The following is a 23,643-nucleotide window of genomic DNA, read 5'->3' as shown; positions in this document are numbered from 1 at the left end:
ATTGATTGATTGATTGATTGATTAAACTTAAACTCCACAAAGTTATGCTCTGTTATTGGCAATTAAACTGGATTGCACTTCATGGACAGAGGAGGTGGCATGGAGGCCAAGAGAAGAAAAAGAACAAGAACCTAAACAAATATCAAAATTTTTCAATACAGCAAATATAAAAATATAATCAATATAAATTCTAAATGTATTTAAAATATTATCCGAGTTGTGAGGTAGTACTGCTATTTGTTAACTTGTTCTGTCAGATGTTAGATGTTAAAGAGGGACTGGATAATTGAACATCTGCTAACAATAATACAGACTGATAGTTGAAACCAGATGCTCACATATACTGTAAGAAAGACGACTTTCAATTAATCAAACTATAAAAACTAAATGACACCAATGTGTCAGGAAGGGAACTGTGGTTTTTCACAGCTATGGTTTGTCTGTGGCTACATTTTCTAGCTAACTAATGAGACAATGATTAAGTGTTCAATACAGTTATGTGATGTGACTGTATGAATGAGACAATGGTTAAGTGTTCAATACAGTTATGTGATGTGACTGTATGAATGAGACAATGATTAAGTGTTCAATACAGTTACGTGATGTGATGACTGGGCACCCTGGGAATGTCCAGACATTATTTCATCCATGAAGGAAATTGGGTCTGTTTCCCAGAGATGAATAAGTTTTGGTGTGAAATATACAACCGAACGCCAGAAAAGTAAAACAGCTTGATCCTCAGTGAAATATGTCTTGTACCAACGTAGGCTGAAAGGGCTCTCTGAACAGAAGAATCACTTTTTAAAAATAGCTAGTGAATAGTGAACAGTTTGTTTAGTCTGATTGATTGTCATATAGTGATGGGAAAAAATGGTTATGTGTAATTTTATACAGTGTATGTAAAAATTTAGTTTGAACTTTAAACATATAGGCTATTTTTAAATGATCATTTTCAGGATGTAAAGGAAAAATGAAATCACAACCTTTACATTTCATTGCTGGTGAACTTTGAATCTGACAAAACATAAAGAAATTGAGTCTGTGAGTCAGATTTTAAATTGTTTTTATTAGAAAATACCCCTTGAGCCCTTTTTCTATCAAGAAGTGAAAATAGCTCAAGGTATTTTTTTAGCTTTTCACATACTTGGTTACTAAAGAAACATGTTACTTTAACTTTAACAACATTCTGAGGAATTCAGTCCACCTTCTGCAGATTGTTTTCTCTGTCACAAGACATGTTTTGAGGCCCCTGACATGACTTCCAGTGAAGCCAAGCACTTCATTTTACTTGCAACATCATCCACATGAAGAAATACCAAAGAAAAGGATTCATATAGTTATGTATTTTACTGTCAGACCTTGTGTGTCACATCACCCACCACAACCCTGAAATAGTATAGCTGTGGGTGAGATTTTTTATTTGGTTCTCTGAATGTTCGACAACCCCTGGATGTACACTTACATCTACACATTTATAGCCTCAACAGCAACCTTTAGAATAAGGAAGTGGATTGGCAACTGTAGCTTACACTGAATTTACATTATAAGGAAGTGAAAACGAGCTGGAAAGGGCAAATGGAGAAGTTATGCTGACTTTGCCTCTGCCCTTTTGACAACTGGAGATGGACACCAGGACTCCTCATGACCACTCTAGGGATAAGCATATAAGATGGATGGATGGATGGATGGATGGATGGATGGATGGATGGATGGATGGATGGATGGATGGATGGATGGATGGGCATTGCAAAAATCAATAAAAATGCACAATAAAGGTCTTTTTGCAGCATAAATTGAATCTTTTAAGTTTTTTTAAGTGATATTAAAACCTTGGTCTATCTTGTTCTTGTGAACTCATATCATGTCTCGTATTGCCTTGTGAAACATGGGAAAAGGTATGATTGCACTTCCAGTGATTACTAATCTTTGGTTATAGGAGGTGGGCATCTTTTTAAACACCAAAAAACCGAGGGTAAGACAAACACGGAAGAGACATTTGGTATTTGTTTGTTCTTGATGATGCAATATTTTGGAATGTGGACTACTGATTGTTCTAGCTGTTTAACCACAAAGTTTCATTAATGTTGCAGAAAGTGAAACGATTTGGTCCAATGTTGAACACACCTGTACGTAACTGAAGACGAGTTTTGATGTAATTGCAGAGTGATTTCACAGCTTCTAGAGATTAGTCTTTATTTTCTTTGCTTATTTAGAAACTCCTTCCATACAAAAAAAGCACCTCGCTTGACAATTTGTAAATTGTTACTCTCACAATATAGAATAAATATTTTGTCATCTATCCCTCTTAAATGAAATGCAGCTATGTATTTTACAATTAAAAGATAAGTTTTAATGTATTTTCAAAGACAGCTATATTTTAAAGTATGTTACTTTACTTTAGCATACTTTAACAGAGAAAAGTAAAGTATGTTAAATGTAATTTATGTTACCAATACCACTTTCAGTTACAGGCATTTCCAGGCAACATTTACCTAAAAAATAGTTTATAGATATTTTTTTTCTGAATAAATTAAGGCAATAAATATAGAATTAAGTGGGTAGTTTGAGAATCATTTGACAGTATTTTTTCTTCTATGAGTCTGATTATAGCTCAGAATCCTAGATGAAGATTTCCTGTAAGCCACTCACAACGAGATAAACATAGATCTGGTACTGATTATCATTCCTGCAAAACAGATCAATGCCGTCTATTTATATGTCCATTTGTGTGGTGGTGTCTAACATGCCCTGCGTTTTTCTTTAGAAGCTGGGTTCTGTTTGGATAGTTCAGTGGAAATATTGCACTTATACTAACTGTCTATCCAGCTTTGGTGTGTTATTGTGGGCAAACGATTTATGTTTCTCAGGTACAGTCTCATATAACCAAAATAATACAATGTATCTTTATAATTAATACACCAGAACTCATCTTCTCTGTTGGCATCGACAAAAGCAACAACTCTAAATTGAAGTTGTGTCACGAATGTTGGCATCACAGCAATATTGAGTTGCCAAGTATTAAATGCCAAATAACACAGAATGATTTCAAAGAACTTATGTCTCGAGGGCATCAGTTATTTAATAGACGTAGTTATCTAAACTTATCTGGAATACTATTTCAGATAAGATAACATTATTTCATCCAATGTGCATTTTTTTTTACGAACAAGAAAAATTGTCTTTTAACTGATTATATAATAGGCCAAATAAGGATGAAGGGTCGATGCAACCAAACCAACCTTAAGTATAATGCCAGCAGTGACTGTTACTCAACACGAAAAGGCTAAATACGTTTGATGCTTGTGTAAAGTGTTTTCCTGAATAATTATGGTATTATGTCTGTTTTTTTTTTCTTTTTATCTTTTGATCAAAATGATGAGTGATGTGCATTAATATGTATGAAGTGACTCACATAAAGTCAAGAGCTTAGCATTGACATGAAAACTGTGATTCATATTGAAGTTATGGAGCAAAGTAGGGAGTATTAACAGAGGCTGGCAACTGAATGTGGAGTCTGAGCCAATTCTTAAATGTCACGTCTCTTAAGTAGATCGAGTTTGGGCTTCTTAAAGTGAATACAAAAACTGTTTTGAGAGCTCAGGCAGAGCTCCAAGCTCTGCCAAGCTGTGCTTCTCCACAGAAGCCTGAGATTATCTTGTATATTTGGAAATTGCCAAATATACAAGAAAGATGCTGAGTTGGGAAAAACAGTGCTTTCCATCATCTTGACTATGATAATGATTGAACATCTTGTTGACCTTTAGTCCCCTATTTCTGGACCAAGAGTTCTGGACTTTGTATCTGCTTGTTCCAGGTATCTAATTGTTCCAGGTAATTTTATGTGCATAATTATTCGTCAGAAACCATGACACCTTGTTTCTGATGAACGTTGCGTGTGTTTGGGTCAAGGACAATTTTATAATTCTGGGAAATTGTTTTGTCCATATTAGTCAGGACTATTAGACATGTTCTGAAAAATTCCTTTCCAATGAAATCTAAGTTTGTCCTTAGGGTATGTTGGTATCGACAGTTAATAACCGTTTTCCCGCTTGTGTTCGCAGAGTGCTGAGGATGAGTCCCAGTGGGTTGAAGACCTGTTGAAGCACCATACGGCCCGGGTTCGAGATGTGGAGATCTTGACTGGCCTGGACCTGTACAGATCCACTAACCTCACCTACATCAGCACCTTGAGCCTTAAAACCTACTTGAACACCTTCGAGAGTGATGACTAGACAGACAGATAAAGATGCAGATGCACAGGATGTCATGAAAGCCATGTATTATGTCTCCATGCTTGCTGGAAATTTTATAGATAAATTTTGCTCCAAAGGACCCATCTAGGAAGAGTTTTCACAGGGGAATACATTTTTGAAAATTAAAACAATGTAAAAGAACTTTGGTAGGATTATTGAATACCATTTAAAAAAATCAGGGAAGCAGCTCGAGCAGAGATGCAGATTTTATTAATATAGCTATATTCTCTTGCATACATAAAGCACTATAACAGTGTAGCTCTGCAAGTATAAATAATCTTTACCTAATATTCCAAATGAACGCCAATTGCATGCAAATATTAGAAAATATTTAATAGTTTTTGTTTTAAAAATCTGTAGATCATAGCAAGTTTAATGGAAGAATTAACCTGAAATAACAAACTGGAAAGTGAAATAAAAAATATGTATATGAAATTCTGAAGCAGAGTATTAGTGTTTGCAGAACCAAGCTAAACCAAATTCACAAAATTAGCAGTGGGTTAAAACAATCCTTTATAAATATGGGGAATTTCTTTTTGGAGCACATAGCTTAAAGTTGTGTGTCATATCACTTTTGAATATTATTCACTGTTCTCATGAAATCTGAAGCTGAAGGTGGCAAGGTGTGAGTAAAGATAAGCTAAGCTAAGCAGCAAAATAGATGTTATCAAATATGCATTTTGTGTGGTAAATATGGAGTTGCAGACAAAAATTATGGTGTTTGATAATACATGTTAATTATTGAAAACAGTAAGACGAGTCTAACCCTGTGATCTGTGTATGATTAAAAATATCCGGCTATCAGCAGTGAGGACATACAGTATCTTAGATAAAAACACTTCCCAAGTCTTTGTGTTAGCCAAAGCTAGTGACTTCTTGTAAAAATACTATTCAATTAACATATGCAAATCCATAAAAAAAACAAAAAACAATGGCCACCTCGTTTATAACACTTAAGGAATGCTAGAAGTTCATACACATAATTCAAAAAGTAGCTAATCTCATAATGTAGCCTGGCTGAAACTGAAACTGCAAGTTTCAGTATCAACTGATATGTTTTTCTTTGTGTTTAACTTGCATAAACACATTTTTGTCCCCATCATCACATACAAAATTAATCAAGATATCAAAATATCCCTTACTGTACATACTTAACATGTCTAGCTTTGGGTTGGAAAAGAACTCTGATCATAGAAAAAACGTTGCTTTTGTGGATCTTTTCTCTTGGTTGGGTTACAAAATGATACATTTTTGCATAATTTAAGATAATAATATGCACTAACAGGACCAACACTATTTGTGACCAAATGTTTTTTACAGTGCATTGTTAAAAGAAAAACACCATTCTGTTAATTTCATTTTCACCCAAATTTTCTTCCCCACTTCTGTTGTATTTCTTTTTTTTTCTTAAATAGTTTATTTTAGTGTTTTTTGCACTATGACAATAATAGCCAGAGGGTGAAATATAACTAATTCAGTGGAACAACGCAACTCCATTTAGCATTAGAATAGATAGAAATAAAAAATGTTTTTTCTTCCAAAATAACATTAGTGCTTATGTTATGGAAGGATATGCTGGGATTTAAAAATATATATATAAATCCTTTGGATTAGACTTCACACAACAGAATAAATGAAACCACCTCTCCACTTCAGTCAAATTTGTGATTTTATTTTTATTTTTCAAATTCTTTTGCATGCACGTTACTCTACGAAGCATCACACCATCCACATCAGTTTAAAGAATATAACGGTAAAATTGTCTTGGTCAGGATGAAGATAACTCAAACTCAGATGTTCGGTTGCGAAGCATCAGGCAACTTTTAAAAAACTTTAGTGTAACCAATGTTTGGCTTTTATCTAAACAGAGGTTCAGTGGTGTCTTGCAGAGTTCAGATTCTTACCGTCTGAGAATAAAGACTGCTTAGTCTTTGACCCAAGCAGTAAAAGATTTTAAGCATCAAAGCACTTGTCTGGTGTTGCATTTGTTGCCAGTTTTTTTTATTTTTTATTTTTTGTCTTATTAAACTGCCAGCGTTCATACTCTTAACTCTGTACAGATAAAGAGTCCCAAATTGTTCTTTTGCATTTATTTCATTTATTTTCATAGTATTGTATTCATGAGTTAATGTTCCTAACATACATAATCAGTGGAAGAGAAATACATGACTTTTGAGAGCTTATGAAGATTCTTCTAGTCTTTTAAATAAAAGCCATGTAGGTTATAAAAATATATTATAGTGAGTGGAACTTTGTTTTAAACTATGGTCAATTCATAACTCAAAATGACACTTTACAATGAAGAGCTTCTTTATCTTTATGTGCTGTGATGATGCTCATGTAAAGAATACTCCACTAAAATCCCATTTAGGGTCCTGTTCCCAAAGAGCATTTTAGTTCCATATCTGTTACCAGGTAAGTGCTGTGGATCTACGGTACATAAGGATTATATTGATAAAACAATCCCATTTACTTTCTGTGTGTACTTTCTCATTAAAGGCACTTTTGTCAGTTTACATGGGTTGGCTCTGATAGTTTGTAGCTATCAGTAAAAATGGAAAAAAAATAAGATTGCCTTGCTGTAGATGGGTGGATTACCAGAAACGCTAGAAACCATTTCCCCTAAGGTCTTTGTTTACTTTTGATTTCTCTGAAGACATTCCTTAAAGTTTCTGTTTGTATAATGAAACTAAACCCCTACGTCACTCACTGGTCTGGTTTCCAAACACCTTTGTTGACCAACCCAAGAAAAATAAAGCTTTGAATTAAACATTTTCCAGGTTTTTGATGCAACCGTTCTGTGTGGAGTTGAGGACCCAGCTGTGGGCAGGATATAGAAAGCATCATTTTTAAAGTGCAACAAGAGATTGATTATTTTCTTCCAGAACACTATTAATTTCTGCAAACTCAGACAATTACATACACTGAGCTTGCTATGCATTTAAGCAATTTGAGAAAGTCATTACTTTGTACACATTTAAATTACTTGAGCCAAACTTATAGATTTATTTTATAGCAACACATCAAACTCAGTGCCTCTTTGTGTGCCATCATGGAAATTGAGATCACACAAGGAAGTCTAGTTTATCTTTCGGAATAACTTCCAGATGTCGGAAGGTGTGATACAGATATTCACAGACAATTATGTGAATATAAACATGGGAATTTCCAGCCATTTGTCTCATAGATTATATTCTGGTGAATAGTATGGGCTTCAACCAAGAACAACAGCAAAAGACTTTGTGAAGATGAGTAAACCTGGTGAGAAAATTTTACTATCCACTGAGAGTCCAGCACCAACATGGACTAAAAGGCCATTTGGAGAAGAAGAAACCATACATTATGTCAAATGAAAGATAAAGCTAACCATATTGCTAAATTAGCTACAAACTGGGTTAAAGGCAACAATTTCAACCTTGTGGAGAGGACATCACAAAGTCCTGATCTCAGTTCTGTTTTTTTTTTAAAACTCTGCAGATTTGTTTATTAGGTACGTTTTCCGTTGAGGAAAAGAAAAACGTAACTAATCAAAGGCTAGATTCACAGCTAAGAGACTTGCAAAATTTAACTAAGCCTGACACATTAGTTTGGAAACATTAAATTAATATAACTAGATAAAAAAGAGCCCTTTATTTGGCAGTCACAGTGACATCATGAACATATATAACAGAAAGTGTTTTGGTTGGCCCCTCCTAAGTATCCATCTGACAACGTGTGTCGGTATATATACCAATGGCGAGTGGCCAAATAAATATTACATATCTTAGAATTTCTCAAACTTTTCATCCGGCATTCCACCTTAAAGGTTGTGGCACATAATTAAAAACAAACAAATAATAATAAAAAAAAATCTACTCTGCATGAAACATGCTGCAATAAAGCTGCTGCATCAGGGCTGTTTCGTTTTCTTTTAACTGTGACAGCTTTGTTTAACAGTAGCTCTAGATTTATGACGTACTTTGGACTAAAATTAAGCTGAAAGTAAATTTCAGCTCACATACCGGAGCTTCGTAGTTGTGAAGTTACTCTGTGAAACTATTCCCTTTCTCTGAAATGAAGGAAAGTTACTTGGAATCTTCATCTGTCACAGAATTAACCTTCTGAAAAGAAACTACAGAAAAATGAGAACCATGAAGAGTCTAAATCACAAGGAAGCTGCATGTGGGCCCCATCTGGATTGTGTTTAGACTAGATGAGCACATGGTGGGTTTACACTTAAAGTCTACTATTTGTTTTGAACACACATGTTTATAAGGAGAAGTTACATCAGCAAGCAAATTAGAGACTGTATATAGGTCTGAGTTAGCATAAAGGCAATATTTTTAATTTGTGCAGCATATCTAGAACCCTTAAAGATTTCACATTTTTTCAGCCCTGGGTATAAGGTGTACCAAACACTAATCTTTTTCCTCTCCCTCAAACACATATTTTAAATTTAAGATGACGTCAATACAAATTACTATTCTGGACAGACTTTGCATAAGACACCATCAAAATTAACCAGGTACAGTGTTGTCCCCGTCATTCACCTCTAAGATTATCTAGACATTCTCCTCTGTACTTTTCATTCTGGAAAATTTTGGTTTACATTTGTAATATGTTTTGTAAATGCATTTATTTTTGCTTTTTACTTTTAGCTTTACTGCATATTCCATCTCATTCATTTGATGACTGTTGCACAAAATGTGTTCCAGAAATAAAATTAATTTCCTTGACTTGCCAACAGTTTCCTCTAAGATTGGTCACCACCTTCATAATCCACATTTTCTCATTGCTAGTCAGGAAAGGAAAAACTGACATGATCCGTCAAACCTTTTAAATGAAACTTTAACAATTGGAATTTTTTTTTTTTTAATGGAAGTTTTAATATTAATGGAAAAAGAAGTTTAAGTGATTCCTGTTATAGTCTGTTGCTGTTTTTAAACCTCAGCCTGGCCTTTCTGTTATGCTCCCATCTTACTTGCTTTATCATTGAACTTCAAGCAAACCTTCAGTCCAAAGGTTTAGATCTCCTTATTGAAAATGTGTATGCTTATCAATTTGTTCCCAGCTCCAAGATTTATGACTGTGATCAACCAGTGCTATCTTGTCCAATTTTATTCAACATGAGTCAATATTTCTTACAAATTTAGCTATTTTTACAAACGATTCACCGCCTAACTGTGTACCAAGCTAGTAACTGATCTTTGTGCTTGACGAACAGCAATCTGACATTTACAGAGAAAATCCAAACCTTTATCCTACAGGCTGAGGTATTGATTACACATTGCTTCCTGTGTTCGTTCTGCTGTCCCTTTCTTCTGTCATATACCGCAATGAGCCTCTGAAGTTGAAAATTGTGATAATGAACATTGTCAATTTGAAACGTGATTGTTATAAACACAGAAATGTGATGTTATCTCTTATTTCTGGTAATCAGTTACTCTTTTATTCCCTGCTGCTGGTCCAGAGGTCACTGCACAGATATATTTGTTGTCTTGCCTCCTCTCTCTTTCTGTCTGTTATCTGTCTCTCTGTTTTTGAATTGTGTGACTGTAAAAGCAAAAGATCCATTATAGCCATGGACTGGGTATCCTGGTTACAGAAAAACAAGAAGAAAATCATAGTGAGTATCGCTGGTTTTTCCTGATGGGAATCTATGACTTTAGCTTTAATGCAGCAGACATATAAAATGTTAGACCCTAAGATTCCAGCGCCTGGAATTACAACAAGTAACAATGTTTGTTTATTGAGGCTAAAAATACTTAGAAAAATAGATTTTGAAATGTCTGTGCATCCAAATTCTTATTCGGAAGAATAAAGACTGTATATTTTTGAAATTTTCATCATTATTCAGAACAAATGCTGTAAAATGTTGATTATTAATCCTCATGTGCATCTTAATAAATTAGAATATCATCAAAAATGTACTTTATTTTAACAAATCATTTCCAAAAAATTATGTGAATTAAAATGGCAGGTTTATTTCAAGTGTTTATTGGTGTTTATTTTGATGAGTATGAGTAGACCCATTATTTATTTTTGTAGCATAGACCAGGTGCACTTGGTCAGAACATATTTTGCCTGAATTACTTCATTATAGGGATGTTACATGGAGGTAATCTGTCTGTTGAAGCCAGAGTTGCATGCAGATGATCTGCATTTGTTCTAGTATCTCTAATATTCCTTGTGAAAATACTTTAAAATTTGTTGTTAAGGTTCAGATAAAGTAAATCCTTTCACTCCACCTCTGTATAGGATGCTTTTGATAGAACTCTCTGTGAAAAGGCAGCTTTCTTGGCATCTGTGTTTTATAGATTGTCCTCTTATAGATGGTGTAACTGTGTGCTGGTCAATTGTCAAATCAGAAGTCTTACCTTATTATTTGGTAGGTCATAACTTGGACATAGTATTTCTTTTTCAGAATTATTTAATGATGTTCAATATATCAAATACATTTTGGCTTTAATTAGGTATGAACAATAATCACATATACATGCAAATATATACTCCAAATAATGCTACTCTGTTTTTAATGACATTTTCCTTTTTGAGTTGAATTAGTGAAATTAGTTTTGAGCAGTTCTAATGCACCAGTAACAGAGGAGTAATGACCCATCGAAATTTCTTCATGAAAATAATTTAGGCCTTTGCTACCCAGTTCAAATATAGCAATATTTGAATTGTTTGATCATCCCTGAGTGGAATTTATAAAATTCAATTATAATATTGAATTAATATTCATAATTCCTGAGTGGAACTGTGCCATGCAGCAGAGACATGACAGGAATTTTATCGGCGATAGATGACTATATTGCAGTTACTCTTGAATGTTTCTTTTCTTGTCATCAGGATGTTCCTCATGTGAACCAGACTGCCTGTGGCTGGCATTTGCAAAAGCTCAAGCTGAACTATAATGTGAGCTTGTGTTTGACAGATTGGGGTCGTGGCTGCAGCAATCGTGACTTTAATCCTTGGTTTGGGTCTTGGACTGGGCTTGCGGAAAGATAAACCTGAAGGTAATGCCAGAAACATCCAGGTAGATTCTGTTGCACGTCTGCATTCCAGAAACCAGTCGTGTTGCTGCATGCCACTTCATGAAACCAAACAATCACGAGTGAGGTTTTTGTGGAGGCGGCAGGGCCTTCAAGTTTTGCTTAGCAACTGCATACCTTTGTAAATTGTCTGTTTACTATCTCCCAGCACATTTTAAGCCTGACACGAGTGACTTGAATGAGCCAGACAAGTTTTGTTTAGCTCAGGCAGATGGTGACTTCAATTTGTTACAGATCAGGTCTTTTCAAACACTCTGACTCATAGATTTAAAAGACACTTACTCATGATCAAGGAATTATAATCTTTAGAGATAAACCAGTTCTTTCGAGAAACATTTCTTGCTTGACCAAGTCAAAAGTGTAACTTTCATTGTTCTGGTTTCCTCCTCCTATTCATTGCCAGGAGAAAAGAAAAGCTTTGCACTGGGTGTCTAATCCGGACTCTCAATCTCACATGAGAGAAATGTTACTGACTGAAACTGTGTCAAATGACCAACTGTCACTTCGAGCTATCCATTGTGCCATGACGATGTGATGCAAAACCAAGTATGCCCCAGTTATCAAGCTAATGTATTTGAAAAGCAAAACATTTTGCACAATGGGAAACAGATTTGAGTTCTTTATGTTTACTTCATATTTAAACAAAGGCTATTCCTTAAAAACAAAAAACAAACAAACAAAAAAAAAACATTGAAAACAATGTAATCATGAAATAAGCTAAAAATAAATTAAGAAAACTGCAAAGTATAATCAACCACTGAACTGACTTGACATCAAATCAGCAATTTTCTGATGTTGACATAAATATTTGGAAATAAGGAAGAAAACCATATTTGGGAAAGATATGCTGTCTTCCGTTACTACTTATTTTCTATTAACTTAAAATAACAATGATATATAAATTAAATAGTGCATTTAATTAATCAACAGCTTCTCTCTTTATTAAACAAATTCATTGGTGATGAGCTGAATAATAAAAACTGTTTCTTTCAGTACCTCTGCAAGAACAGATGCTGTAAAACCTTTTGACAATAAAGTCATAGCCTGCAGATGTGATATCAACTTTAACTCTACAAACAATTGTTGCCATGATTACCATGACATATGCACGGCTCCAAGAAAGACAGCTTCACTGATTTTACTCCAACATTTGCTGTGAATTGCTGAAGTTCAGAGCACCACTGAAAGAGTAAAATGCAGATTGAAATTATAAGACAGATCCTATATTTCCTGCCTGCAAAAGAGCATAATGATAGACTTCTCTACATTTTACTTTTGTCTTAGTGTGCAGTGTGCGTAAGCTCATAGCTGTTCCTTTCAGTCCAACAGTGGGAATGTTCGGAAAAACGCTGTGGTGAAAAGAGGCAGGCGAAGAACAAATGTCACTGTGACAATGGTTGTCTGTCTGCAGGAGATTGCTGCTCCAACTACAAACACGTTTGTCATGGTAAGAACTTTCACTCTCTTATGGAGAGTGAGTTGCTTTCTAGGTAAATCTATCTGCAAAGGCATGTCCTCATAGAATTTGGTCAAAATTTATGCATTTCAGGAGAGGAATGTGGAGCTTCAAGTCATTTCTGAAGTATTTTTATATGGATCATTCAGCAGAAATCCACGAAGAGCACATTCACTGCCCACTATAAATCATCAGAGGCTCTGAAACAGAAAGGCTTTGGTTTAGATCTGATAAATAGACTGCGGTGCAACAGATAAATAGACTTTTTCTGCTGTGCTCAGAAAAAGTCTGATAAAATGTTAGCTTTTCACTTCTGCACAATATTGCACTGAACAGCAGGGTTCTGTTAGGAATCAGAGGGATCTCAGGACCCCTTGTAGTTCTACTGATCTTCTGATTCTTCTGATTAAATAAATTAGGCAAGTATTACAAGGAAATACACACAATTTTCACACATGGTATTTCTGAAGCATTTTCAATCTTTTGAAGCTCACAGTGAATAGGGGCAATGTTGTGTAAACTTGAGAGATTTAACAACTTCCAACTGTTCATACACCAGGATAGGCCTGGCCTGCGGATTTCTGTGTCCAAATATATGTCCGTTTCTCATAAAGGAGTCAAAATGTGTCTCCACATGAGCCTGAAATGTTCATAAGTTATTTTTTGAAGCCCAAGCTCTTATGAGTTTAGCATTCAATTTTGAATCGAATTGTATGCTAACCTCGAGGTTTATTTCTACAATTATGTGCAACATGAGTTGAAATCTCAAACTTGGGTTGCCATCTCTGAAATGAGCTAAGGTAATTGCTTTTCTTACAACCAGTCCTCTTTTGTGGGAATTTATGAGAATGCTGAGATGGCGTCACTGTGGAAACAAATGTGTGACCGTGCATTTCTGATGTCAAACTTGGACACAAGCGAGTTTACAAGGCACGTACAGTACCTTCTAGAAAACAATAAAACGGCTGAGTGGTCTTCTGGGTTGATGTAATGATCTACCAGAAACCCACTTATTGATCGCTTTTGCAAATCTTACATAAGGTTCAACGGGAAACATTTCCATAGATGAGGTTAAAATGCCCCATTTCACTTAAAACATTTACCTTTTTAAGTGCAAAGAGAGAAGGGACCTTCTGTTCATAAATAAGTGTACAGACATCGACATATATATAGAGTCGCCTGTGGAAAGGTTAATTTCATTGCAGTTAAAATATATATGTGTCCAATTCGACCTCTCTGTACTGGGGAGTACAGTGAACGTTGAATATAACGGAGGAAAACCACAGAAACTCACAGGACAACTGAACTATTTTCTTCTTCTGTAGATCCATTACTTATCCATCATGAGAGGATGTGGCACACTGCACATAATACTGTGACATACGGTTATAAAATACACCCTTTCTTCAGCACTGTTCATGTTTTCTATTGGCTGTAGGAGAAACAGAGTGGGTAGAGGATCAATGTGACGACTTGTCAGCTCCTAAATGTCCTGAAGGGTAAGCCGTTACACAAAACTTGAGTAGTTGCGCTTGGATTTTCTCAAAAATTAAATGTTTCATGTAAATGTGCATTTCTGATATGAGGTGGTTCCAGCACGTCTTCTTACATGCAAAAACATTGATTGTTTCTTTACCAATTTTGTAATGAGGTATTTACACAGTCAAAGTTATTACATCACCACAGCCAAATATTTGTCAAGATTTTGTGTAAGAATATTGTTATTAAAAGCTGCTTTTATGGCTTTTGCCCAATACTGCATGCAAGTGTTAAGTAGATGTAATCAACTCTGCATGCATGTTTGCTTATAGCCCTCCCTTATGATTGATGACAGCAGCTTTGCATCTTATCAGCTTGTTTATGTTAATAATTAATTGAAGTATCTCTTCTCCTTCTATTTAGTATTTTTCTTTTCTTTTCTCATAGCTTTAAGCGACAGCCGCTGCTGCTGGTGTCTCTGGATGGACTAAGGGCTGAATACCTGCAGACATGGAGTGATGTCATCCCTGTCTTGAACAAACTCAGTTAATATCAAGCATATTATGTGTTCTGATTATGTACAGCGAGAAAATGACATACTGCATGTCCGTCTAATGAAGCAGTCCTTTAAATGTCCTGATCAGGAGAAATTCCAAATACAAACTTAAAAAATAATAGCACTTCCTCTTCCTGCCAGTCATGTTGATTCTGATTGTAAGCAATGACCAAGAAAGTCAGTTTTAACCCTGCAGGTGGAAGTAGGATTTCCTATTAAACTTCTCATGAAGTCATAGTCAGTAACACGTTCATTCATGCATTTTATCTACAATGAATCTGAGGAATATGAATTAATGAGAAACAGTAACATTTAATTTCCCTTTGGGAAGAATTGAGTATTTTTGAGTTGGATCAAATTTTCAGTACTTTTAAGAATTGTTGACCTGTTGCCAACCAGTGATGACATGTAAACTCACAAGAACATACTGATGCACAAACCGGTTCCCTTATTCCAAGGAAAACTTTGGTTGAATAACATGCCTCCACATTATTACGTTCTGCATGTTATCTTCAGGAAGCTGTGGAACATCAACTCCCTACATGCAGGCAGCATTTCCAAGCAAGACTTTTCCTAATCACTACACCATTGTTACGGTAAAGTCTCATAAAACTGCACTAACAAAACTACACACATGTGCATCTCTAAAGGCCTGAAATTTGTGTATATATAGGAATAAAAATGACTCAAATTACTAAATTACATACATCATTACATATTTAAAGGATTTTATATGTTCATGTAAAAGGTTTACATGAACATGTTTATAAAACACCTTTTAGATCACAATTTTTAATGCAAAATTACTTGAATATGTTCAATATGTTACATTCTGGTCAGCTGAAATATCTCTGCTCTGAGTAAAAATCCTGGAGATTTTCTGAATATGATCTCCATTGATTCCAGTTCAACAACCTCTCAACAAACTGCATTTTTTACTTGTGCATTCATATTAATTTCCCTAACTGTAGTGATTAAGGTATGCAAGGAAAGATTACGGTATGACGTATGCATAGATATAAACTGACACTCTTATCAGTGACTAGGGTTAATGATTATGGCAGAGTTATTTACACAACTGAAAACAAAAACCACACACACTTTTTAAAAATGTAAACAAAATGTCATATTTTGACATTAAGACCAATATTGAATGGTACATAACTGGGAATGAAAAGAAAACTGTTGTAGGTTTTCAACATATGACCAGAGCACTTTCTTCCACTTTTTCTGTTTTTCCTGCATGACTTGTGGCAATAAACTACAAAGGAGACATCTCTTATTCAACAGATTTAAGCTTCTTCTTAAATCTGTTAAGTTAAGTTTTCAATGAGAAGTCTGAAGCTAGACTTTTAAAATAATGTAACTCTGTCTTAACTTTCTTCACAACTGCATACCTGATGGGTATGCTGTCTTCATGGAGCTGTTTTGCAACACAAAGTTCTTTAACAGATTTCTGAGGTCTTCACAGAACATATTTTTTTTTCATGTTGAGATTAAGAAACATGCAGAAGGACTAATAATGACGAGTCTCCTGGAGCGAGTTTGTTCCACTGTCTTAGAATAATAATGTGCAGCTAACCCCCAAATCAGCTTGTTTTTTCTGAAAAACTTTCTAAATATGTTACTTAGGGTTTAGTTTTATGTTTCCGTGTCACCGGGGTTTAATTGCACTTTACGTAGAGGTAATTGTTACTTTTCAGTTGTCCAACTTTTCCTGGATCTTGATTGAACTTTGCTGAACTTTCTAAGTTCTGAGTCAGAAAATTCCAGGCAATCTCATGGAAACTGTTTTTCAAACCCACGCAAGGGAATCCCGTGGTATCTCCTTTCACAGTTTTACAACACCTGGATAGACTGCATTTTTTACTTGTATACCCATGACTTAACCTATGATGAATAGATTAAGTATTGCAGCAATGGTAAAATGCACCAGTAGATGCTGATTGAGTAAGTCATTGAGGCATGACTTGCATTTATTGGCAGGAGTTCAGCATTTATTTATGCAGTTGGTATTTAAGAAAATGTTGGATAGAATTTTATATGTCTCATTCTGTTTCTCATGTTACCCTCATTTCATGTTCAGGGTCTGTATCCAGAGTCCAATGGTTTGATTGACAACAATATGTACGATCCAGTGTTTGATGCCTCGTTCAGCCTGGGCAATGATGAGAAGAACAACCCGGCCTGGTACCTTGGACAACCTGTGAGTCCTTCTAAGTTTGACGCAGGCTTAGAGTTCGGCTTTTATTGAATTATTATTTTTCTTTATGTTTTGTTCCAATAAAAATGTATGTATTTATCGTTTTCCACTAGTGTATGTTCACATAGTTCTCCTTTAATTATAATCTTACATCGAGATACTAAGCAGAGCAAGCAGAAATGTTAGATGCAAAGAAAAAGCTGGGGAAAAGTTTTCCTTTGACTTGTAAATATCAAAATGAACAATTGTAGTGGAAATTGGATTTGTAAAAATTATTTCTTCAGCTTTCAGTAAAATATCGTCTCCTGTTTGTCTCAACAGATTTGGAACACAGCTATGCATCAAGGTCTGAAATCTGGAACCTTTTTCTGGCCAGGATCGGATGTCAAAATCAACGGAAGTTTTCCTGACATCTACAAGCCTTACGATGGGTAAGATGCAGATGCCATGTACTAAAATACAGCCAGAAAAGCTGTAGACAGCCATATCAAACACAATCCACTCGGGCCTAATTTCTGTAAAAAGCAAAAGAGGAGATTTTATCTCTCAGATTTACTGTAAGGCAGAGTCAGGATAACTTTTCGTCTTTGCGTGGGAATGTCTGAAGCCTCAACGCATCAACAGATGCAAACCTTATCAGCAGAAGTCTTAACATTTTGGGTTTTGGGAAATCTCTGTCATAATTTTTTACACCAATAGCATCTATTTACACTACATTCATGTCCTTGTTTTTCTTAAGTGTTTTGATGTCAATGCATGGCTGATTCTCCCTCCCCCCCACCAAGTAAGATAGGACTGGCATTTGCTGGATCAAAACCATTGGAAAGTGTCATATTTTTACAGAAACCTGGATGGACTGTACTGCTTATAATGCCAAACATTATAAATAATGTTTTAAAAAGTGTTTTGACCCTACAAACATTATTGTAATTGAATTCAACTTTTTTCTGTTATGCACAGAACAAACTTAGTCTTTACCATTTGACCGAAACTTAAAGTTAAAGGCTTAAATATTTTACATGTGTTAATTAAAGCTATGTACTGCTCAAAAATAAAGACAACACTGAAATATCAAACCCTAGATCCTTTATTTGTTTCATAGTAAAATGCAAGGAGAACAAAATAGCATAAAAAAGATCAATGTAAATCAAAATTATTACAACATGGTTGTCAAAACTAAAAGTGGAAGACTGATCCGACTTTATTGGAAACTCCTCCAGACATGTCAAAATGAGGCTCAGTAGTGTTTGTGGTCTCCATGTGCCTGCATCACCTCTCTCCAACACCTGGGCATGGTCCAGTCAAAGTCAAAGCATATGGAATTAAGGTTCAGTGGTGAGACTTGAAATCTGCTGTTCAGATCAAATCCCGCTTTGAAATATCTGACAGAGAGCGCTGGGCAAAAAATATCTGCTTTAAGAATATGCTTCTCAATTAAATTCTGCTTTGTGATGATTTTATTTTATTTTTTTCATAAAAACCAAAGAGAACACAGTAATGCTTAAGGCAACATTTCCAAAAATTCAAGAGATGTGACTACTTTTGCAAGTCACCCTAAATGGCTCCAGTGGATTTCAAGAACACTTCTAAAACTTGAGAGTTCTAAGTCTTTTTTTTGTTTTGTTTCAGATCATAAATCACAACATGTATTCAGCTTTAACGGTGAATTTCTGTTTAAACAAGACAGAAAGAATGAACAGAAATGCTTCCTTCCATAAACCAGCTTTAAGGGAACTTGACATTTGAGCCCAACCCTAATAGTTCAGAACAAGATGTTCCTGTTGGTGTTCGCTAGTAACACAAAGCAATGGCTGGAAGCCAAACCTACATTGATGAGGTGGTTGTTTTTTTTTTGTTTTTTTTTTTTTAAGTTGATAGTGATTCACACAAAAATATTCAAACAACCAAACCATCTTTTTATAACAGAAGAGCTCATGGCTATATTCAGAACCACAAACAGCGTTGGCATCTGTGAGCAATGATTGTGGGGAGAAGGTGTATTATGATATGCAATTTTACAAACGCCAGGTCTAGACACAGAACTGCTAACGACAGATTGCACTGAAGAAGATCAACAGTTGGAATGACTCAGCTGGCAATAAGTGTAAACTAAAAGCAGAGTTCTGGAGAAACACAAACAAAGCAGCACCATAAAGAAATCAATAAAAGGTCACTGAATAAGATAATTAAAACCTCAAGACTCAGACAAACTGGTTCCTTTCGTATGCATCTTGAACAGTTTAACTATGATTCAGATCAATCCAACACCTTTCAGTACAATCCAACCATATGGCAAAACTCAAAACCAGTTACATCCAGTTTAGTTCTGCAAAAAAAAAAAAAACAAAACAAAAAAAAAAACACAATACCAGTTTCAGTTGATAATTTATTGCCAATTGGTCAAAAGTTATAAAATCAAAGGAATCTCTGTCAGATGCATTGAATCTTTGATTGCAGCAACTACTAATTTGGAGCAAGCATGAAGCATCAGTGGAAAGGAAAGACTTCTCTTCAGCTTTAATAAACTCCTCCAGCTGGACCAGGTTCTTTATGTAGGGCCATCTGCTGCAGTTGGCTGAGTGTCCGGTGGAAAAGCAGGAAGACGCAGAGAAACAATTACACGCTGTCCCAGGGGCACCTTTTACAAGAACTCTGAGGCACAGCTAAACACGAAATCACATGCGTCTACTAAAGAATCAATAAGCTATTTTGGGATAGCAAAGACAGGCGAAATTGTTCTGGATAAAACTCAAAAAGAAAAAGGAAATGTCAAGCATTTGTCATCATTACAATCTACAATATCCAATTAATATTACATGCTTTCTAGTTTATTGATGAGTCTGAGTAAGAAAAGAATCACTCATAAAACATGGAAACCTCAAACTTCTGCTCCTCCTCCATGCTCTAATTCATGATCTTTCTTTTTCAGAAATGTGCCGTTTGAAGAAAGAGTATTTACAATTCTGAAGTGGCTGCAGCTGCCAGATAATGAGAGGTTAGTATCAGTAGCGATATTTACTTCCAGATTATAACTTAAGTTATAAAAGTGAAGTTATTAGATTTTGTGTTATGGTAGAGTTTCTTTTCAGATTATCACTCTTAGATTATTGTTTTGAAATTATCATCAGATTTCTAATTGTAATGTCAAAAACTGTCCTTCAGGCCTGATTTCTACACACTCTATCTGGAGGAACCTGATAAATCCGGGCACAACTTTGGTCCCGTCGACGCAAAGGTGAGGCCATTTCAGTTTATTGTCAGACAATAAGGAAGCAACAGAATCAGATAATCTTAGACGACCTGCATGCCCTTTTAAAGCTTCTCATAAACTCATAAATATTCTGGTATCTCCAATTCCCCTAATCCACAATCATTCGCAAACAATTTTATCATCATTATTTCTTTAATGTAACTTATCATAACCGATTATGATAGGGTAAAAGTTTTTTATTGCACAGTAGGTAAAGTGCAAAGTCCATTTATAGGTTAGAATAGAACAGAACTTCTGGTGCAACAGCAGCAAAGTGACAGGCAGTTATACCAAGGTTAGAATGACATATTTTTAAAAAAGATTAAAGAACATACTGTACAGCAATTGTACATTTTCAACATAAACTATGCAATTATTAAAAAAAAAATAGTGCACTTCTCCTTCTCCAAAGGAATGGGCAACTGGATAGGTTAAGTTAAATAATGTCCAAAATGGGCCTGTGTAATTGAGGATTAAAAAAACAACAGATTATTACAACAAGAGAATTATATGGTCCATGGGGGATCAAATACTCATTTCCATCAATTATATTCAAGTCATTATATATTCTATTACTCCACTTTCAAATTGAACTGATGTAGAAATAGATTGTTCATGTCTTTGGGTGGAAACTTGCAGAAACCTTTTTAGGAATTAAGTGGAATTAAATAATTAACCGTTTAGGGGAAGAACTAAAGCGTCGAACAGTCACAGTGCGTAAGAAGCCTATTCTGGCCCAGCTACATGTTGAATCCTCAAACTTTTCGCCTCCATCAGGTCCAAGTCTAATGGGTCTCTCACTCAGAAGCTCACCTTGAACTCCTGCCAAGCATCTCTAAACATCCATTCATTCTTAGGCATGGCATGCACTAGCAAACTAACTGCCTTCGCGTTAGGGATCCAAGCTCATCGAGAAATGACCTTTCTTCCTCAGCTCATTATTCAAAAGAAGTCAAATAAATTTAATTTCCTGTGAGAAAAACGGTTCAAGTCTTAAATCTCGAGTTGATTGTCTCCTCAGAAAGTTGGCAGGAATCCATTTAGATGACATACAGCATGACCACACAGGTGAAAAAAAAATAGGTATACTTGATGTTTGACAATATTTAGCGCCATTTACGTTTTTGTGTAGCTGGTGTTCAACAGAGTAGGATTTATAGAAACTATGAGCTCATGTGCCGTTTACTCCTACTGGTCCATTGCTCTTTATGAGCTATGTTTGAGACACCATAATTTGACGTTTAGTGTATAAGGTTGTAAAGTTAAAAGCATTTAGAAAGCCACTCTCACGTAGATGCAAACTTTGGACTTGAGATTTGAAGTGAGGATGGAGGTGGTTTTGATAAACTAAATTGAGTCATTCAGAGGATGGAAAACAAACTGCTTTTCAGTAAACTGAAACAGAAACAGGCTAAAGGTAGTGTCCCAAAACGGAAAGCAGAACCAGATGTGGAAGAATACAGGAAAATGTTATTCAAATAACAGAAAACCCAAAAGAGGTCAAGACTGAACTAAAAATAAGCTGCAATATGATCAAGGAACTTCATCTGCTACCCGTGTATGCTGTGATATTCAGAGTACATCTATAACTAATAATATTGGCTTAGGTCAAGGTTGCAATATACCAAAGAACACATTGATTGGCACATTTTCCTGATGCCAAAGCAGGAAAATGCTTTGGTATCAAATAATGCTCCATAAATGAAAGTTATGGAGTGTTATTCCAGAGCTTCATCCAAAGGAAAACATTTGGGTGATATCAAGCATACCTTTTCTGAGGAAAACCAAGGAATGCTGAAGTCACTGTGACATGGAGAACAGTTACCATTGCTTGGCAAACATTTTCACTCATCTTTGAAGTTGGCCAATTTCATAAAATTAAGTTAATGGAGTGGTGATGTAACTCATTTTCTAGAATTTTTATTGACAAATTCCAGATGTTAGATTTTTAACAGTTTTTTTCTCTCTCTCTCTCTCCTTTTTTCCTCACTCTGTAGATTGACAACAAACTTTATCATTTATTTCATTTTCTTTATTTTGGAACAGATATTCAATATTCCTGATGCATTTTTGTATGTAGACAGAAAAGCTGTTACATGTTGGAGCTTTGTTCCATTTCTTTAGAGATATTGCTATGATGATCAGAGCAATACTTCAAATAGTTTCATAAAGTAATGGTGAGCACCTATGTCAGCATGAAGTCTAGAAATTTCAATCAGCACTGTCTCTCTGCTGCTGGATTTCGATACTGTTGAATTTTCATTGCCATGAAGATGAAAGCGTTGCAGCAATCTGCAGCCATTCAATGGCACCTGCACCGCCTACACAGCATGTCCAAATGTTAGTGCTGGATATAACGTTACCATCTGCAGGAGAGGAATGATAACATTTTATAACCTCATTGCCAATCACCAAGTAAGTGGGTTGTAGGGACAAGTCCCTACGAATCAGACATTTCAAGACAAACAAACACAAAAAGAAACAGACCATGCAAACTGCAAAGGTCATTTTGCTTAAAATTATTTACAAATATTATTCCCCTTCCAGTTTGAAGTTACAGGGAAATTAAATGTTGTGGTAACTCATTATTGAAGCTTCTTCAAAGCGTTGTTGTAGATGCCGATATGTGGGCAGGAAGGATGTCCTGTAGCAGTCTGTATTCCAGCAACTCTTTAGAAGCCTCTGACTGCAGACACACTCATGCTGTATAACAGCTTCATGAAGAGGGTGCTCAGAGGTGTAACTAGTATTTTGAAGAACATTTTATGATCAACTCTTTACAGTCATCGTCACATTTTCTAAAGAATCAATGGAGTGAAAAAGATACAGTCAACTTAATGTGGGGCATGCAAGCTGAAATATGGAACCTAAAAGAAATTATGAAACTTTACAGTATAAACTAGGAATCCACTAATGTAAATAAGTCACATCGATTAGATAAGTGGGACTGGCTAAGCCAAGGTCTCTAGTAGTAATATAATAATTATGATTCTATGTACAGTATTTGCAAATAAGAGATAAATTTGTCAGCCATATGTACACATTTAGCCAATAAAAAGAGCCCTGCAGAGGTTGGTGAGAGGAGCTGAATGGGTTATAAAACTGTCTCCATCTTCTGTCTAGAATGTGTTTCAGAGCCGCTGCAGGAACACAGCAATTCTTCCCCCTTCATCCTCAAAGAAGTGAAATCTAAATGATCTTGTTCACATTCTGTCTAGAAACAACATATTGAGGGTGACTCCAACTGAAAGTCTGTCCTCTGTGTGCTTTGGCAGCAGATGACTCCCAACTGATAAAACATGAACATCCTGTTCCTTCAAAACATGCCTCTTAGGAGATGAGCTTGACCAATGTCCATAAAGCAGAGGACAGTGGGAGGAAAACAGGGACAATTTCTCTGTCCGTTTCATTT

The 23,643-nt window shown here is 35.5% G+C and overlaps 2 protein-coding genes across 2 annotated transcripts in view; both read left to right on the top strand.

Moving 5' to 3' along the window:
• LOC106962560 (ectonucleotide pyrophosphatase/phosphodiesterase family member 2-like) overlaps positions 1 to 4,728 on the top strand; it is a 30,844-nt gene extending 26,116 nt beyond the window's left edge. Inside the window, exon 25 of the mRNA XM_015057032.1 lies at positions 4,062 to 4,728. Within this exon, the coding sequence (XP_014912518.1) occupies positions 4,062 to 4,232 (171 nt within the window). The 3' untranslated portion in view covers positions 4,233 to 4,728. The remainder of the gene's footprint in view (positions 1 to 4,061) is intronic.
• A 1,305-nt stretch (positions 4,729 to 6,033) lies between these two features.
• Positions 6,034 to 23,643, top strand: part of LOC106962562 (venom phosphodiesterase 2-like) — a 49,991-nt gene continuing 32,381 nt past the window's right edge. Inside the window, exons 1-10 of the mRNA XM_015057035.1 lie at positions 6,034 to 9,858; positions 11,170 to 11,251; positions 12,609 to 12,734; positions 14,182 to 14,242; positions 14,670 to 14,767; positions 15,295 to 15,374; positions 16,865 to 16,984; positions 17,303 to 17,412; positions 19,911 to 19,976; positions 20,144 to 20,216. Of these exons, the coding sequence (XP_014912521.1) occupies positions 9,598 to 9,858; positions 11,170 to 11,251; positions 12,609 to 12,734; positions 14,182 to 14,242; positions 14,670 to 14,767; positions 15,295 to 15,374; positions 16,865 to 16,984; positions 17,303 to 17,412; positions 19,911 to 19,976; positions 20,144 to 20,216 (1,077 nt within the window). The 5' untranslated portion in view covers positions 6,034 to 9,597. The remainder of the gene's footprint in view (positions 9,859 to 11,169; positions 11,252 to 12,608; positions 12,735 to 14,181; positions 14,243 to 14,669; positions 14,768 to 15,294; positions 15,375 to 16,864; positions 16,985 to 17,302; positions 17,413 to 19,910; positions 19,977 to 20,143; positions 20,217 to 23,643) is intronic.

This window comes from Poecilia latipinna, unplaced genomic scaffold, assembly GCF_001443285.1.
Source record: "Poecilia latipinna isolate Pla-1442-1.1 unplaced genomic scaffold, P_latipinna-1.0 Scaffold1430, whole genome shotgun sequence".
In the NCBI taxonomy this organism is placed as follows: Eukaryota; Metazoa; Chordata; class Actinopteri; order Cyprinodontiformes; family Poeciliidae; genus Poecilia; species Poecilia latipinna.
This window is presented reverse-complemented; position numbering and strand designations above follow the sequence as displayed.